Genomic DNA, 18,294 nt, shown 5'->3' on the forward strand with positions numbered 1-18,294 from the left:
TGAAGACGATCCCGTTTGACAGCTCGCACGGTGTCGGGGAGGCTCGGAGAAGCGCAACGACGATGGCAAGGTTCGGCAAAGGCACGACGGCGACTGGAGCTTTGATGCGATGGCGAGCAAAGAGTTTTGGTAAATGCTAGGGTGTTGGTGCGGTGGAGAGCAAAGGGCTCGGGGAGGGGGTTCATGGCTATTTAAATAGGCGGGAGGGGGGTGTGAGCTCGAGCCGGCTAGGTTTAACGTGGCGGCGGGGACAAACCGCGTTGGTTTCCAAGTTTTTCGCTCGAATCTTTCACGCAATTGCTCTCCTTCAATTGGGGCCCGACAATTTCCATATATCGATCAATCGGTGTTAATTGGACTTGATTGCGTGTGGTTTGACAGGATTCAAATTGAGTGTTGGCAAAATTGGAAGGGGATCGGGAGAGGGGGGGGGGGTACTTGACGCCGCTGACATGGGGTCTTGACGTCGCTGACATGAGGTTTCCATCCCGGAGTCAAGGCAATTATCACACACATTAAACTCACGCGGATTTGGTAGAGTTCACAATGGTTGCCGGCAACAATAAAGGGAGGGAAATCCGGCGGAGGAAGACGAAGATGACGGATTGGTCCCACGGGCAGAAAGAGAGATCAGAGAGAGGGAGGAAATTAGAGCTGTTACATTTCTGAACCCTGATAGCTCATGACATGTTTCAACTAGTCTGTTGTACACATAACAAATTTTTTCATTGAATTTCTGTGAGAATATTTGGTCTGTCAGTTGAGAACACTATGGAGTGTTTGATCTTCACTTGTCTTTTACTATACCTTTGTTTTTTTCCTTCTGTTTTTGTAGAAATGATGACCTGATATATTGCTATACTTTCCAGTGCTTGATTTTTCCATTCAGGTTCTTCGGAAAGGAGCCACTGCTGATGATATAATATTAGCATCAATTGTATTTTCAGTTCAGTACATCATGGTTAATCATATGAACTGGAAATACAAGAAGTGTAGTCGCTGGAAGACAACCCTTAGGGTACATTTTTATCTTTATTTATGTTTTTGGTACTTGTTTAATATAATGACATTATTGATTTGGTACGTGTTGATTTTAGCTCACTTTTCTGTTGATTGAACTTAAAGTTATCATAGAAGTTTGTTCACTTACTAGTTTGGCCATCATTCTTTTTTCATTTGAATAGTTTTGATCGAAAGTTATTTTGTTTTTTGTTGAGCTCTTTTCATTTGTTAGTGCTGTCGATAATAGATGAAATTAAATATTACCACTGAACTGTAATTGGCAAGGTGTTTGAATTGGTGAAAAGCTGTATTCAAGTCAAACCATTTGCATCAAAGCTTGGTGGCATCATTTGGGAAATTCTGCTATATGATTCTTCTGTCCACAGTGTACTTTGGCAGATTTTGTCTATGTCAACACTACTACTGGAAGTAAGGATGTTCTTTCTTTGAGTATCATGTTGTTCGTTAGCTTTATGAACTTGTATGTGACAATCGTTTAAATGTTTTCAGCACTCTTATAGCAGCTACTATCATGGTCTCAAGGCTATCGAAGATATAGAACTTGTCCTGTGCAGTGGACTTGATATTGTATATTACATGCTGTCCAATTTACCAGAGGTAAAACAAGTATGGAATCTTGTGATGTAATTTTCTCTGTACATTTTACAAGTTCCAGTTGTCACATTGATATATTGCTTTATATTTTGAATTGCCTTTGCATCATTGTAAAATATGTTTTCAGCTATACACCTGAACGTCTCATGAATTGCTGTGAATTCAAACTAAGCAAACAACAGTGCAATTACAGAACTGTTATCTTCAATTTCTTTTGCTGTAAGTTCAGGCACTGCATACTGCTGTAATAAATAGTGACTACTAACCGTGAGCTACATTTAAGAAGTCAATTAGCTGAAAAGGACTAATTGTTGGAGACAGTCGTATGTTATTTATCCATGATTAGTATACTTCTTGGGTGCTGTTAATGTCTGCTATATAAATAGGCCAAATAACAACTAGTTTTTCTCTCTCCAAAGCTTCCAATCGTGACTAGTGACCGGCCAGCTTGTTAAATTCAACTTCTAACTGAAAAAGACTTTCATGAGCCCATTGGAATTCTGTTTGTAGGCAGGGATTAAACTTTAGTCTTACTATACTGCACATGAGAATATTTGTATTCTTCAATTGTTCAACGTGCAGTGGCTGCTCCCTAACTGCTCAACTCTATATAGAGCATGCTGACATGCATTACTTTGCTTTGCAAATGGCCTTAACTACTATTCTAAATAAAAACCATTTCAAAAAAAGGTAGCTATCCGTTATATTAAACTTAAATTTAAAGGTTAAACCAGTATGAAGGGCTGTTTATATGATTTATTAGGCATGAAACACTTACTACCGTCGTCCTATACTACAAATATCTGTTTCTCACATAGCACGGAACATCTAGTATATAATATTTAACAAGCAGACATTTTTCAAGTCATCTCTTTTCTGCTGCCATCATGGATAAACCATTGGTACTTCCATTTTACGGGCCGAAAAGATCTATTAGATGCCTATTTTGTTACTTTATATGCACTTCAGAATTTTTAATAGTAAACTGTGTATAAGCCTGTAAGGCCGAGTGCAAGGGCATTTTGTCATTTACCATGTAAAGCTAGAAGGTGGGGTTGATGTTCCTTAACCACTTACCATTATTTAGAACATTTTTCTTGATAAAATGTAGAATCTACTGGTCACTTGGACCTAAAGTCTTCAGTACTGTTATGTAAATGTTGGTCAAGACAAATGATCCAATTTACTTTTGATGCATTCTTACGGGATCAATCACTAGTTACATCACTTGCATCTAAAATCTTAAGCATTGTCATGTTGATATGGGAGGAAGCAAATGACCCAGTTCATTTTCAAGTCGTTATTCCAGAGTAGCTGTTATGTGTTTGCATATGTAAGGGCCTGATGGCCAGGGATTTGGGTTTAGGGCACGCTCACCCTTTGACCGGTCTACTGGAGGCTCTTCCTCCTGCTATCGGTTCAATGCTTTCAGGCTAGGTTGAAGATGCGAGGAAGATTATACATCTCTTTCACTTTTGCTTGCCACTGACGAGTACAATGTGCCTCCTTATATGGAGTACTTTCCTTACAGATAACAAATTAAATTTATGGAATCCGTACAAGTATGGAAACTAACATGGCCTCCTATGTTCCTCATAATAATGTAAACCAACTAAGAAAAGATAACACACCTAATAAATTTTAGATATACGTCTTCATGCCCCTGCTTTATTAAAGAAACATGGAGGTTCGACATAAGGTCATAAGGACCAAGATGCCCAATAAATCTAATCCTTAATTATCTTGACATGATCCTCCTTTTGGCATGTGAATGGTGCTAACATAGCACTGTGGTAGTAACCACATGAGCAATACCGCTCTGTGGGCCCCACACCATAATAGTAATGAACAAAGACATCTGCAATCCATCAGATATCTATCTTAATTTGACAAAGTCTAAAACTTAAGGAAATTCCTGTTGGAAATTATTTAGGAGTCACTCCCAAAAAATTCTAGGGTTGGTATCTTCCTTCTAGTGTCAGACCATGAGTTCTTTCTTTTTCCTTCCAGCATACTTGGGGACTATCGATGCCATTTCATTACCCTGATAAGGATACCAAAGAAGCAACTGCGCATACTTTTAACGTCATTCTGTTAGGCCAGACATGCATCAATTGGTTCTACGCAATAATTGAATTTGATATCGGATAGTAGTATTTTATGTCTGATTCACTGCTTGTCATAGTTTTGCTGAGATGAGCTGTAACATGATTATGTAATGCTGTTTTTTTTTTGTTTTTTTTTAACTCTTGTCATTCTTTCAGGATATACTGCCAAATCCACCATTTATTACCATGGTTTTGTCATCTTCACTGAAGCCATTTTCTTTTGTCACGGCTATAATGTCTTTGATGTCCTTTCAGAATTCTGTAAGTACTACATTTATCTTTCGTAAAAAAAGTCTTCATATTTATTGTACTGAGTTTAATACTTCTGACATGATGCAATATTGATTAGTTCTGTTGAGAAGAGAGATCAGATATTTTGTAATGTTTATCTATCTTTAGATGGTTAGGTTTGTTATGAGTAGCACTTGTATTGAATTGCATGGTTATAGGCTTTTGAGGGGAATGCGTAGGTTCTAGGTCATCCATTGTAATGTTCCTATTGGCTCACATGTAGCAGTTGTTTTGATGAAGAAATTCATCCAGGAAAAGCAGACTATATTTATTCCAATTTAGAAGGAAACAAAAAAGGAAAACAAAAGAAGTAAAGAGACGCGTTTCATGATATGCGGGTACACGTACCATCCTACCCATCTAAAGTACTTCAATATCTGTGCAAGAACATGACAACATAGAGAAGATAGGTTAGTTCACTTGAATTTTGGATGTTTACACGGATATCGGTACTGCTTTGGCAGTGTTAACAGTGCTCACACATCTACATGTAGAAGAACCATTCTAGTAAAGAACTCACGTATTCTGCTGAACTTTAGCTTGTCTTCACTGTATGTTAGATTTTTATATTCATGTCAATCTATTCATTAATTTATGGACATTTTTGCTGTTGAGGATGTCATGTCAGCTGGAAATGTTCAGTAGTTTAATAGTGAATTTGTATTTTTGCTGTCACTTAAGATGATTATTAGTTGATAGAGACAAAAACAACTTAAGAAGGCCAAATTGGTTGCCCTGAAAAACAGAAAATTCTTGAAACATGATTTCATCTTTTTAGTTCTACTTTCTTTGTGGTGTCTTATCACTGTATCTTAAACCTTGATACTGTGGATCCTCATTTTTTTCTCAAGGATATACAAGTAGCTGCTGCTAGAGCATTCTCAATATTGTGTTTCACTGCATATAAATCCCAACCTCAACTGATGGAAAATGCCAGCTTTACTGGTGATGTTTCAGAGGTTAGTAGTTGTATTATCCAGTGTTGGCTCAATGCTTCAGTGTTTGTGATAATTCGTTAACTGTTTCCTTACCTCCATGTACTGATGTCACTCTGTTTATGTTTTCTTCCCTTTTTCCTTTTACGATTGCTCTCAGATTCAGAGATTGCAAGCAAGTATTTCCCGCATTCTCGATGAGGAAGAGAAAACTAATGATTGTTTGGCTGTGGCTGTATTCAACCTTCTGACTTCTGCTGCTCGTTATCAGGTATTGCTTCTTCCATAGTGTTCACTTTTTGTGTACGCTGTATATAAATAACCTATGACATGGCCTTTGCACGTTAAAATATGATCCCAGCAGGCCAGCAGTGTAAAGCATGGGTATTTTTTTTAAGTCAGAAGTGCATATTATCATGCTTTTTAAAGCGGTAAGGCGAGGTGTGGCGACCCACCCCCTTCACAACGCCTAGGCGATTATGAGGCGAGGTGAGGCGACACCATACCCAACCCAGAAACAGCAAAACAGCAGTCGGGAGGAGGAATAAAAAGGAAGCGAAAAAAGAAAAAGACAAAAAGGGGGAGAAGGGAGTGGTCTAGCCCAGCCCACCAACCAGCCCATACTCCTTTCCTCCCGTGATGCCTTGTACTAGCCTTGGATGCTCTCTCTCTCTCTCTCTCATCGCAGCGCCGCCGCTAGCTACCCTTTCTCTCTCTCGTAGTGCCGCTGCTCGCTACCCGTCTCTCTCCACCAGCCAGCCACTCCATCTTCCAGGTGCTCCCATGCTTCACTGCTCCACCCCCTGCCAGATTGATGGCTGCTGCCGCCCCTTCCAGATCGACCGCCACCTCTGACAGGAGGGAGCGCTGCGTTGGCCTCCGACGCTGGAGCCGGCAGGGATGGGGAAGGTAGTGGCTGCTTGGCCTTGCTGTCTGGTCCCCCCCCCCCCTCCCACTCCTTTTCTTTTCTTCCTCTCTCCCTCATTCTTCACTGCTTTTGGTAAGGCGTGGGCGACGCCGTACCATCCCGGAGCGCCTAGGCGACGCTTAGGCGACGCTTTAAAAACCATGCATATTATTGTACAAAGGTCACAGCTTTTGCATTTCTCTATTTTTATCAAACACATATAACACCACTCAGATACTGACATTATCTTTTGTTGCACAACTATTTTTGAGGGGTATTCAATATTCATATGCTATTTTAATGGGAAGGTAATTGTGAAAGATAATCAATTCCAACTGTTTCTGCTAGTTGCTAATTTTTATGTACGTAACAATTTGTTCTAGTTCAAAGCAACATAAATCTTTTATCAAACAACAGTAATGAACAGTAACTCTTTGTTTTTGAAGTAATTTCTGTGGTTGCTTATTCTTTTTTGTGTGTGTGCTTGTGTTTTTCTTTTCCTTTGGGTGCTCTGTTCCATAAACCAAACTATAAACCTCGTAGGCTGTTTGTGCATGAATTAAGAAAGCATGACATAAAGGAAGAGAAAACTAGTTGGATTAATCAGGCTTTTGAGGATGATAACCAATCACTTAAAAGTCTCTGCCCTAGGCCCTAGCAATAACTGAAGGCATATAAGTGGAAATGCACTCCTTGTGTAATTCCTTGATTGTGCTTTGAATGTATGTTGTGAAACAAACCTATCAAATCATTGCATTTTTAAATAGGGTGGATCTTTTGCTAGTTTTACTAAGATTCCATTCTGGACTTAAGCATATACTTGGTTTTTCTTGTTTGCTTATGTCCCAAAGATGCACACTCTACATTTAACCTGGGTAAATCACTGCTAACAAAGCCATCAGCTCACTGCTAACAAAGCCATAAGCATGAGCTGCAAGCAGGCACAAGAGCCAGGACTTTCTTGTATACCAAAGCATAAAAAAGCTGCCTTATTTTAGCTTTACCCAAGTTGAAATAAACATGCTAATTCCTTGTTAACATTTGGGACCTGCTCCAGTGCCTATGGTGCTGTTCTTTGTACAGGGACTGCATAGTGCGAGTATTGGTCATGCATAATGACAAATATAAGCCAGACTGAATTTTGCAGCACTAATTGCGTCAATTATGTTGAACTGTTATAAAACTGCCCTTATCTACTATCTCAATGGACTTATCCTTAGTGATTACTTGTAGACTTCTATTTAAAGAATTTGAATTCTATATGATGCAAAATTGTTATTGTCCATCACCTCCACATTCCTTAACTTCATATTTTTCAAGTTTGTCCATAACCTCCACATTCCTGACCTGTTTCACTCACATACGCTTAAATTTTTAAATAATTCACATCTGAAGAAACCTGACATTTTTCATTGCAGCCTGCCCTGCTTACTTCATTGACTGAGAAGAGTAATGCTAGACTTATTGATCAATTCTTGGATTACATTGTAAGGTCCACCGAGCTCATGAATAGGTAAAGAATTTACTACATTCGTCACTGTTTTTGTTGTCAACTTGTCATGGTGTCTTATTTCTTAAAACCAAGAGATGAGGGCTCTGATCTTCTTAGGCAAGTGCAAATTCCTCTTTTTGAAGAATAAAATCGTTCCTAATTCATTTAAGAAAGTTTTATTAAAATTTTTAACAGGTTTCTTCATGCCTTCGTGGTTGCACGTCCTATTTTGTTTTGATAACTAAAGATAAATGATACCTTTTTATTCAATTTATTTCTGCAATTGAAATGTTTAATTGAACTATAATCCCTAACATCAGGATATGTTTTCCTTTGCAGATCTCCTTCTGTGTTACTAAGTGTTCTCGACTTACTGAAGGCATTATGGGAAAGTGGTATTCAGTTTGTACACATTTTAGAGAAGCTGAGAAGCTCTATAACATTCTGGAGTAACTTATCACAGTGTATTCGTGCTACCCTTGAGAGCTGTCCTGCTGACAGTGTTGACGCTGTTGATGAGAAATTTTCATTGAGGTGTAGTCACCAAGCTTTAGTCTTTCAATGTATTCAAGGGTCCCTCTACGCAATTCTTCCGAGTTTCTAATAGTACTTAAGATCCTCTGTTTTCAATTATCTAATAAATCTATTAATTAAAGTAGATTATCTTGCTATTAAGTTTACAACTTAATGATCTCTTCCCGAACCAAACATGAATCTTTCGACTCATTTGGTTCTCACGCTCCTTTTTTTTCTTTTTTGCTATGTATTATGGCTATTTCCATTTTTTTTTATGTAATGAGCCTATCCTCTATCCTCATGCTTGCTGAATCATCAGTCCTGGATTTGGCATAATCATAATAATGTTGCCTTTAGTGTTAGCCACTGAGTTCAGTTGTAGTTTTTTATATTAAAACTGGCTAGTTGAAAAAAAGAAATTCGTTACAATATGGTTTACTTACAATCACAATGATGCAAGTTTTTTCATTTGCAGGTACTATTGTCAGGGTAAAATTTTTGAGATCATGTCACATGAATTGTTCTTGCAAGGAAAATTGCTTGCAGAAACTTCTACTCCTGTCACAGATGGTTCAAAGGAGCATAAAGAGCCTACCAATGCACCTTGTCGAAGCAGTGTTCTCAAATGGTTTGATAATGCTATTTTGGAAGATCTGATCAATCATTTGTCAAGTAATACATACAAAAAGGAGCTTCTTCATCGTGCAAAGGTAGTTTTTTTTTTTTTTTGGTGATGAAGTCAATATAATGTCATTGTTTCTTTTATTTTACGTTTTGGTTATTTTCATTTTAGATTGTTTCTCCATGCACACTGTTTGTCTGACTTCCACGGTACACATCATGCCTCATAACATTTTGAATTTTTCAGTACGTGTGTGCATGCGCAATCATATACTTATATTTTTTTTTATATCTGTTTCTGGGAAAATGTCCAATTTTCAACCCTTAACACTAGCCAGAGTTAGTTTTTCAATCTCATAACTTTGAAACCATCTAAAACACAACCTTCAACCTCTGAAATCGGTGCAATTCTCCTTGGGCCAAAATCACGGTGGTTTTGGTTGACGTTGCCTGGTTTTAGCTGATACGGTTCCACCTACACATGTAGGTGCTGACATGGTCACACCAGTCATCACAAATCAGCAAACGAAAAGAATGTTATATTCCTGGCAGCCCCTCTCTCTATTCTTTCTTCGTCTTCCTGATGGCACCTATGCAGTATGGTGCCTTCTTCGTCCGGCCTTCTCACATGCTTGTAGCAGTGCACAAGCTTGTATCGTGTAGTTCCCTCAGCACCACACTTGTAACAGCATGATGCACACACAATCATGTCGAGCTGTCCGCACGAGAAGCTTAATGACAGTCCCCCCACCGCAGTGTGACCCATGTCCACCTGCAGGTGCACCCTGTCTGGCTGGCATGCATGATCATGACGATCTCGGCGTGGTGTAGCAAGAAACTCTACACAGCAGTGGTGAGGCTGAGCATGATGTGTCGGCGTGTGTGGTTCTGCAGGTGGCATAGGTGAGGGGTAGTGCCGCGATGCGGGATAGAGAGGAGGGGTGGTGGAGGGCGATGCTGGGTAGTGATGTAGTGTGGGAGAGGAGAGATGAGGATGAAGATAGAGTCGATTTGGATGTTTTGTCTATGTGGCATCCAGGTCAGTGAAACATGGAGCCTTAGATTCCGTGCAGTGACCACATCAGCGAAACTTTGCTTAATAAGAGTTCACATCAAACCAAAACCACCATCTTGTCAGCGAAAACCATGGTGGTTTCAAGGGGGTAGTTTGCACCAATATTGTAATTGAGGGTTATGTTTCAAACAGTTTCAGTGTTTAGGGTTGAAAAACAAATTGAGGAAAATGTTGAGGCTGAAAAGTGGATTTTTTCCGTGCTTTTTTTTTACTGGTGATTCTTAGTCAAGCAATCATGCTTGGATGGTTAGATAGTATAAAATGCTTACTGACATCATCTTTCCTTTGACAGGTAGCTGCCTGCCTTTGTATCATCCACCTAATAACGAAATTGTCCACTTGTGACACTGGCAGCTTGTCTTTCTCAATGATGAAGAAGGTTCAGACCATATCAACGAAAGTATGGCATTATTTATGCTATTTATTCTTTAGCATTTTCTTGTTACTTGTCTTGTCTCTGTTTTCTAGAAAATTACTTATCTCCCATGACTACTTTTGTGATGAAAGTTGTATGGAAAAATGAGACACTAAAAAAAACATAAAAAAAACAGAATGTAATTGCTCAGGGGTGCCTACTGCCTAAATACAACAACAACAACAACAGCCAAGCAAGTTGGGGTAAACTAGAGATGAAACCAACAAGATCCAACTAAAAAGATGATGTGAAAACAATAATGATAATAAAGTACTAGTAATAGTAACAAAATAAAAGTAATAACGGTATAAGGAGAAGATGCATAAGTTATGGTTTCGGCACGTGGATTGCTAACTTCCACGTGCTTCTATCCGTGGATAGTTCTTTGAGAATATTCTATTCCTTCAAATCTCTCTTTACTGACTCCTACCTACTGCCTAAATAAAGTAAAATAAATATGTCTTTCACATTTTGTAGTTGACTGATGATTTGGCATGGTCTGACTGTGTAAGTGAAGTTAAAATTACTGTAGACTAGTTTAAATGTAACTGAACAAAGAGGTTTACCAAAATACACTTTTGTTGAATCTTTGAGCCACTAGATTTTACTTAGTTTGTATGCACACTTTTTTTCAGCTACCGACACACCTTTTTATGTATGCAGTTGTCGCAACACCATGCATTCTTAGCTCTCCTGTCACAATATTCCCTGCATGGATACAGGTATTCTCCTCAATTCCTCGTGATTTATGTTGTCATTAAGATTTGTTTCCATCTAAAAGAGGCATATATTGACTTTATTTCTCAATTTAAGTTGCATTTCCTGAGTCAGTATACACTGGTTGCTCAGAATATTGTAAATTCTCCTTTTGTACGTGTGACCTATGTAAACGTTCATCATGAATAGAGTTGTCGGAAGGTCCTTTCTGAAAATGTTTGTCTTGTTTAAGAGAAAGGTGGTTGTATGAAGTTAAACCAGAACTAGCTTTTTTTTTACAGCATGTTACTTTTTTATCGAACACGCAAGAGAACTGCGTATCATTATATTAAGATGATGAGTCAAAGACGACTCAAAACACCCACACACACAGAAACGCATGTTACTGAGAAAGGTGTATACGTTCTCACTTTGTTACTCATAAGAAAATCTACTCCAGATTTACTCAACTGAGTTTATGATTTACTTGAAATGACATTTGTCTGCAGACCATGTTAAATGCTGAAGATTTTTTCATATGAGTAGATTTTTTTGCCTAATTCCCTGCATCGTGGGTGTTAACAATAGTGCAACTTTTGATGAGGATTGTTGCCTTCTTCTGTGTAACCCATTGCAGACAAATGATTTGCATCATTCAGTATATGTGTTGGCCTGATTTGTGTGTAACCCAGAATGATTTGCACCATTCAGTGTATGTTTTGGCCTCATTTGCTAATCATATTATACTTGTGGTTTTCTTGGAAGTGTAATACACTAATTCAGTAAATGCTATTTTTGTAATTAAAATATTTTCCTTTTTTATTGAACTCTACTATTTTTTTAAAAAAAATTCTCTGCCTTGAATGTACAGTGGTGAACAAGAACTTACCAATTTGGTCATCAATGATCTTTACTATCATATACATGGAGAACTCGAAAGCCGTCAGATTACCTCTGGTCCTTTTCAGGAGCTGCTTAGTTTCCTTCTCGAGTTCAAAGTTTTTGAACACAATCCTTGGAAGCAACTACAGACCACTTACCCAGTGGCTAATGACAATTTTTTGTTCGATGTTCCACACATACGTGACGAGCTTGGAGTTGATCTTTGGACTCATTCTGACTGGAAGACCTCTAAAGAAGTAGCTGAAAAAATGCTGGATATTATGCGTAAAGCAAATCTGATGAAGTGTTATGCCGACGCAAAGCTTTCCACATTGAGGTCTTTTGTGACATTTTTATCTGTCTACACTGGAGCAGTAAGTTCCTTTACCTCTTGAAATTCTTGCATTTCTAGACTATTGTTTCACCATACTGTTTTCTACTTTATTCTATCATATTTTCACTAAAGATCCAAAGAACATGCTATCTTATTTCACTTAGATCCCTATACTTCAGTTTTACCTTCCCACTATCTCATACCCATAAACATGTCAGTTAAGTGATGTAACAAAAATGATTTGGCAGGGGCCTAAGTGACCCACTTCGGAAAATTTGAGAAATTTATGCCATCATGTCAATTGCAGTTTTGGCTTTTGCCATCGCTTTTGTTTCGGTTCATGCCACTGGTTTCAAAACTTATTAGGCTCATGCCACTAGTTGGACTGAACCAGTGGCATAAACCAAGCAAGTTTTTCGGTCCAAACACGCTAACTAGTGGCATGAACTGAAGAATTTTTACGAACCAGTGGCATAAACCTAATAATTCAAAAAGTAGTGTCAAAAACCTAAATGACAATTGGAGCAATGGCATAAACCTAAATTTTCCAGAAAAGAAATTTTGGGATCTGCCAAGGTAGACTAGAGCAAAATGACACAGTTGCAAGTAACTTATGATTTTATTTGTCAACTAATCGTAAAACTTCTACAGAGTTCCAACAAGAACTTGGACTTACCTGATGGAGGGATTTCAGTAACAACCACACGATCGGCGGTTAGATGTGCATGCAAATCATTCGAGTCAACTGTTGATTCATTACTTCCTCAAGTTGATACAAATGAGGTTTTGTTTCCCCTCTTGTCTGGGCAAGTGGAATTATTGCTTACTCTAGCCAGGATGTTATTTCATCAATCAAAGAAAAATAAGAACACAAGTAATCGCTATTCAGATGCTGTACTTCTAATGAAAACTTCAGGTGCCAGCACATCTTTTTTAGTTGATCTCATGTCATCCAGTCATTCTCTTAAGCAACCAGTGAAAACCCTCCTTGTTCTGCTTTTGTCTTCATATGAGTTCATTTACAACAAGGATGACATGAAATATCCATCAGATGATGCCAACTTGTTTGGTGAATTATCCCTTTTAAGCGTGAGTTTGTTACCTGTACTGTGCAAATTGGCAGAGAATAGGGAATGTTCTGATCTTGCTGTTGTGTCAATGGACTTAATATTGAAGGGCTTTGTACCGTCTAATGTATGGGTGCCTATTCTGCAAAAGCATTTTCATCTCCGGTCTATACTGCATAAATGCCAGAATGGGGGTTTATTGTCTTCTCAAGTTATACTGAATTTCCTCTTAACCTTGGGGCGAACAAAGGATGGTGCAAAAATTCTTCAGTCTGCCAATATTTTTGCTTTCTTAAAGGTACTTTTGAGTCAGTTGTCTCTGGATGACTCCTGTTTGAGAAATTCCTTGAGTGCCGAAGCAAAGGATGTGAATCTGTGGGGTTTGGGTCTTGCTATTGTTGCATCGCTGAACCATTGTTTGGATGATGACATTTCTCATAACAATGTTGCGAATAGTACTATCAGCTTTCTTTCAGGACAGGTGCCGTTGATGTCATCTTTTCTATCTGCACAGAGTGTTACTGCTCATCAGAGCAAGAAAAGGGCACTGTTGCAAAAGTCACAGACATCACTTTCAGCCCTCAGTCTTACTGAGAATATTCTCATACTTCTCTGTATTTTGGAAAAATATCATTTTCCACGGGACACAGGAATGAAGGAAGTAGACTCAGAACTAGGAGAGATTATTATCCACCTACTTGCATTTGTAAGCAAAGGAAGTGTAAAGACTGGAGATTCCTCTAACCGGAACTTGTCTTTCTTTTGCCCTGCTATTGCTAAAGAGGAAGTAGCACTGAATGAGAAGCCACCAGTCATTCGGAGCAAATATGGATGGTTCAAATTTGCCTCAAGTAGTACTTTGTCAACTACAGGTGTTTCAGTCCCTTCCAGTGCAGCGTTATCCCTAGCGATCATAGATAGAAGTTCAGGAGATTCTGATCCTATAAGGCAAACACGTTTTACTGAGATGTTAGCTGTTCAGATTTATAGAATTGCTTTTCTTATTATGAAGTTCCTCTGTAGTCGAGCAAAAGAGGCAGTAAAAAGGGCAGAAGAGCTGGAGTTTCTTGACCTTGCTCATTTTCCTGAGCTTCCCATGCCAGATATTCTTCACGGTCTACAGGTGACTATGGCTACAGCTATGCCTCTTTTTGTCACTTTCTACAACGCGATAGTTTAAGTTCAATAAAGCACTACTTGTCGCTTTTTTTCAGGCATAGATCTGTCGCTTTTTTTCAGGCATAGATCTGTATAATTGTAGATTTGCTACTAACCAAATGTAAAACTGGTTTAGTTTTGTATAAATTAATTAAGTCTTCTATCTTAACTGTTTTGCTCTGTTTCAGTTCTGTATCTTAGTGCGAATTTCACTTAGCACCTAACTGCTAGTAATAAAAAATAAATATACTGACCTAAAAAAAGATGACTAGCCTTGCATTTGCAAAGAATGGAAGTCATGGCACAATGTGCGGTATTGACTTAAATCTTACTTAAATTGATTTATCTGCATTCATCTGCATGATTAATGTCCAGCTCTGAAGGGGTATCAAGTGCTCTGCTCCACTTTTTCTGTTTGACATGGATCATGTTCAAATCTACATCTTGTCATGAAAAGAGCATTTAAATCTATATTAAAAATATGGAAGATATTTTTTGTGTATAATTCCCTCTTCTCATAAGTGATCACTCTTTTTAGGATCAAGTGGTTTCTATTGTCACCGAAGTATTAGAGGCAAATGGGTCAAGCACTCTAAATCCTGAAACAGAGAGGGTATGCCACCTCCTCCTGGTGATACTTGAAACATCACTTTACATGGAACTATGTGTATCCCAATCATGTGGCATCAGGCCAGTACTGGGTCGGTTTGAAGATTTCTGCAAGGGAATTAAGGCTATGCTTCAAGGTATTCTTATTTTTAACGATAAACTCTTATAGTACATTAAATGAGAATTTATGAAATTTTGAATGGTTCAAGTTTTGTATTTATTAATTCAACAGTATGCTTCAACACTTACTGTTTTGCCCCTTTTTTTCTTAATATTTTGCAGCTATAGAGAAACATTCCAGTTTTAAACCACTGGTCAGGTCGCTAACTGAAATTACTACTCTTCTGTATCCTGGGCTTGTGCAAAGTAACATTCTCCTGTAATTCTTGTAAATTGTCTCTGTTAGTCAAATGTGTTGGCTAACTTCCACTGATGGAATTGCATACTCAGTTAACTTATCCTCTCAAAATTGGCCATTATATTGAGTGGATGTAACGTGCGTGAGCTAGGAGTTGAGCCTTGTACATGTTTCAGTGTACTATACTTACATGTTCTATGGGTGGAAAATGGATAGGAGAGAATCATTTTAGGCATAGTTTTTGTCAGAAAAAAAGGAGTTGCAATTTGTAGTTGACATCACGCTGGGAGATGTTACAATATTTGTACTACTATGATTGTTGGACATGTTGCAAGGTAGGTTCAAATTAGGATCGGATTAGTTCTGTAGTAATTACTATGCGGTCAAAAGTTACTCATTGAAGCACATCAAAAGCATCTTATAATTGGTAAACTACTCAGCAGTCCAACATATAAAAATTTAGTCACAACTTCATAGATTGTAACCAAAAAGATTTCTTGCCTTTTTTAGATGAAGCTTGCTTACGTGTCTGGGAATTCATTTAATCTCTGCTTTGCTATTTGTGAACAATATTATGATGCGTGAAATTGGAGTTTACCCTACCGCTATATTTAAGCTGGTTGTTAGGTACAAGATTCTGGCATGCTGATTGGTTATAACATAAGGACGTCTTTATCTGTGTTATGTGGTACATATTTCTACCTTCTGCAAGTGCGTAGTTTGCTTCGTCTACGTTATTCAAAGCAATCGCAAACTTCATAGTTGCATGTATTTGGTGCTTGTGATACACTAGTCTCTACAGGTTATAATTTGCCGCTCGCCTTAGACATGTCAGCTTTCAAATTTCTCAATATTTAAACCTTCGCTATCTTTTGTTCAGCACTGAAACGTAATCTGCTGCTAATCTTAAGGAGTATCTGTTCACATCCTCAACATCAAGCACGTTTTACATATGTATCGTCTTTCCAGGTGTCTAATGTTTGTATTGTTATCGACTCAAATACAACCACCTTCAAAATTACTGCCGATTAACGATTGTGCAACAAAAAATTTAAATCTGACACCTCAATGCCAAAATTATTTAGTCATCACATTACAACATGTTTGGCAGAGCTCTTAGCTCTGTGAAACTTGGGGTATTTTGGTGAGCAATCTTTCCATGTTTTGGACTTAAAACATAGGCTTAAACAACTTTATTTTAGGCTGTAAATTTAATGTTATGCAAGAATCCATCCATGATTTTGAGCGCAATATATTTGTTGTGGCCTGGAAGACCACAGCACGGGAAAAATGAGATAGTGGCTAGAATGAGCTCTCCGAGCTTATGACCTTCTTAGGATCTTACATATAATTTGTTGGCACGTCGAAATTATAACTTGTGTCCTTAAATAATTAGGTTGATTCTTTACCTAGGCCTATCTCCAGGCTATTTGGCCATTCCTCCAATAATATTCATCATTATAAATACGTCACGTTATATAGTTTGTTAGAAGTATTGATTAGAGGCAGGTCTGGGTTGAAGACTACATTCATGCCTAAACAGAGTAATTCGTGCAACAAACCACGTGGTACTGTTTGCATTCTAAGTGTTGAAGTAAAGAGAGATCAAGAGATCAAAACATAGTAGATAGTGTAGAATAGAATGACTCTATCGTTTGATTTATTAATATTGTGTTACATATATACAAGAGGTGGTGGAACAGTAACCACCCATGGTGATTGGTGGTGAAGCAATTTATCATCTGTATATTGATTCCTCTTTATCGATTTATCATCTTTATATTGATCAATGAATAATTTCTTTAAAAATCATGTGGGAAAAATATGTGGAGAAAGAGATTGGTTGTAATATGCTATTGAAAAACTCCTGTAAAATCCAGTGAGAAAAAATCTTAAGAGAAAATGATGACATATATGTTTGTATTGATATTGCTTTATTAAAAACTTTATATGAGAAAACTAGAGAGTAAAACTTATAAAGGGAAAAAGAGTGTAATATATATATATGATCTGATGATCATAATCAACTTATAAATTAGGGATTGACTCCCCTTAACTTTCCAATTTTTGAAGTCTTTGCATGCTAATTTCATTGAATGAAATTATGGAATATTGAAGTGGGCAATGACTTGGTGAATAGTTTGTTTGCAAGATATTTTGTGGCAATTAGTGCACTTTATATAACCAATATGTATTTAAGCAATGCATTATCTTGGTAGATAATTATGGGATATTTTGATGAATATATGCCACATGATTCTATAATATGATTAATCATTCTGCGAAGCAATACACACATATGATGCTGCATATAATGTTCAGAATGACCAATGAAAGTAGCATCTGAAGTTTGCTTTTGATTATTTCCATCATTAGGTTGTACTACCATGTAGAAAAATGGAACCGATTGAACAATAAGCCAGCATCGATATATCCATATCATGACCATGTCTTGATATTCTTATAGAATAAATCAAGATCCTTTGTACATTGGAGATATATGACGATATTCTATAATCTAATCATATGTTTTTTGTTAGAGCTATGTTATATCTAGCCAATAACTCAATTGCAAATATAAATTTAAAGTTGGGTCTTGTGTAATTTGCAATATATCCTAGTGCTCCAATCATACCAAGATATGAAATTTCAGGTTTTGATGTCACCTCATCATCACCTTTAGGTCAAGATGGATGTTTATCCATACCAGGGGATTGAATGATCATATGTGCTTTAGATGGGATTCCTGATTGAATATGCTCAAGTTATAGACTTAAGCAAAGAATTATTTTTTAATCAGGTATTTCATCTCAAGTTCCATCTTAAGATGATTGTTTGCCTCTTCTATGTGATGTGTAGTGAGTGTTACGGTTGATCTCTTCTAAACAACATCTCATGGCAATAGCCATGACCATTCTCGAATGGATGTCTTCCCATTGGGGAGACACCCATTCATCCTGTATAAATATACAAGTCTATCAATAAATGGAAGACAACGAACTCATTCAGATCTACATTCTCTATTGCCTCAATATTACACTTCAACACATTATGAATACCTCCGCTCTCCATTCCGAGAAACAAGGCCAAGAGAAGGTGTTGAACAAGGCACAATGGCACCACAAGAACATAGAAGAATCACCCAGAAGAAACAAGAACACAACGCCGATCAACTACACCGAAGGAGTTGGGCTAGAACAGAAGCATATTGCG

The 18,294-nt window shown here is 37.7% G+C and overlaps 1 protein-coding gene across 3 annotated transcripts in view; it reads left to right on the forward strand.

Annotated features, from left to right (window-relative positions):
* The window catches only part of LOC133907725 (uncharacterized), a 37,443-nt gene extending 21,990 nt beyond the window's left edge, over window positions 1-15,453 (forward strand). For 2 of the 3 annotated variants that reach the window (XM_062349803.1, XM_062349805.1), the window contains 15 exons: window positions 870-1,018; window positions 1,288-1,431; window positions 1,513-1,629; window positions 3,882-3,986; window positions 4,868-4,975; window positions 5,112-5,222; window positions 7,277-7,371; window positions 7,690-7,884; window positions 8,342-8,576; window positions 9,855-9,962; window positions 10,641-10,699; window positions 11,545-11,929; window positions 12,541-14,079; window positions 14,653-14,860; window positions 15,006-15,453. In XM_062349803.1, the coding sequence (XP_062205787.1) occupies window positions 870-1,018; window positions 1,288-1,431; window positions 1,513-1,629; window positions 3,882-3,986; window positions 4,868-4,975; window positions 5,112-5,222; window positions 7,277-7,371; window positions 7,690-7,884; window positions 8,342-8,576; window positions 9,855-9,962; window positions 10,641-10,699; window positions 11,545-11,929; window positions 12,541-14,079; window positions 14,653-14,860; window positions 15,006-15,106 (3,659 nt within the window). In that variant the 3' untranslated portion in view covers window positions 15,107-15,453. The remainder of the gene's footprint in view (window positions 1-869; window positions 1,019-1,287; window positions 1,432-1,512; window positions 1,630-3,881; window positions 3,987-4,867; window positions 4,976-5,111; window positions 5,223-7,276; window positions 7,372-7,689; window positions 7,885-8,341; window positions 8,577-9,854; window positions 9,963-10,640; window positions 10,700-11,544; window positions 11,930-12,540; window positions 14,080-14,652; window positions 14,861-15,005) is intronic. The other variant, XM_062349804.1, reaches the window with a different exon arrangement.
* The last annotated feature ends 2,841 nt before the right edge of the window (window positions 15,454-18,294 follow it).

Source organism: Phragmites australis, chromosome 24, assembly GCF_958298935.1.
Source record: "Phragmites australis chromosome 24, lpPhrAust1.1, whole genome shotgun sequence".
Lineage (NCBI taxonomy): Eukaryota > Viridiplantae > Streptophyta > Magnoliopsida > Poales > Poaceae > Phragmites > Phragmites australis.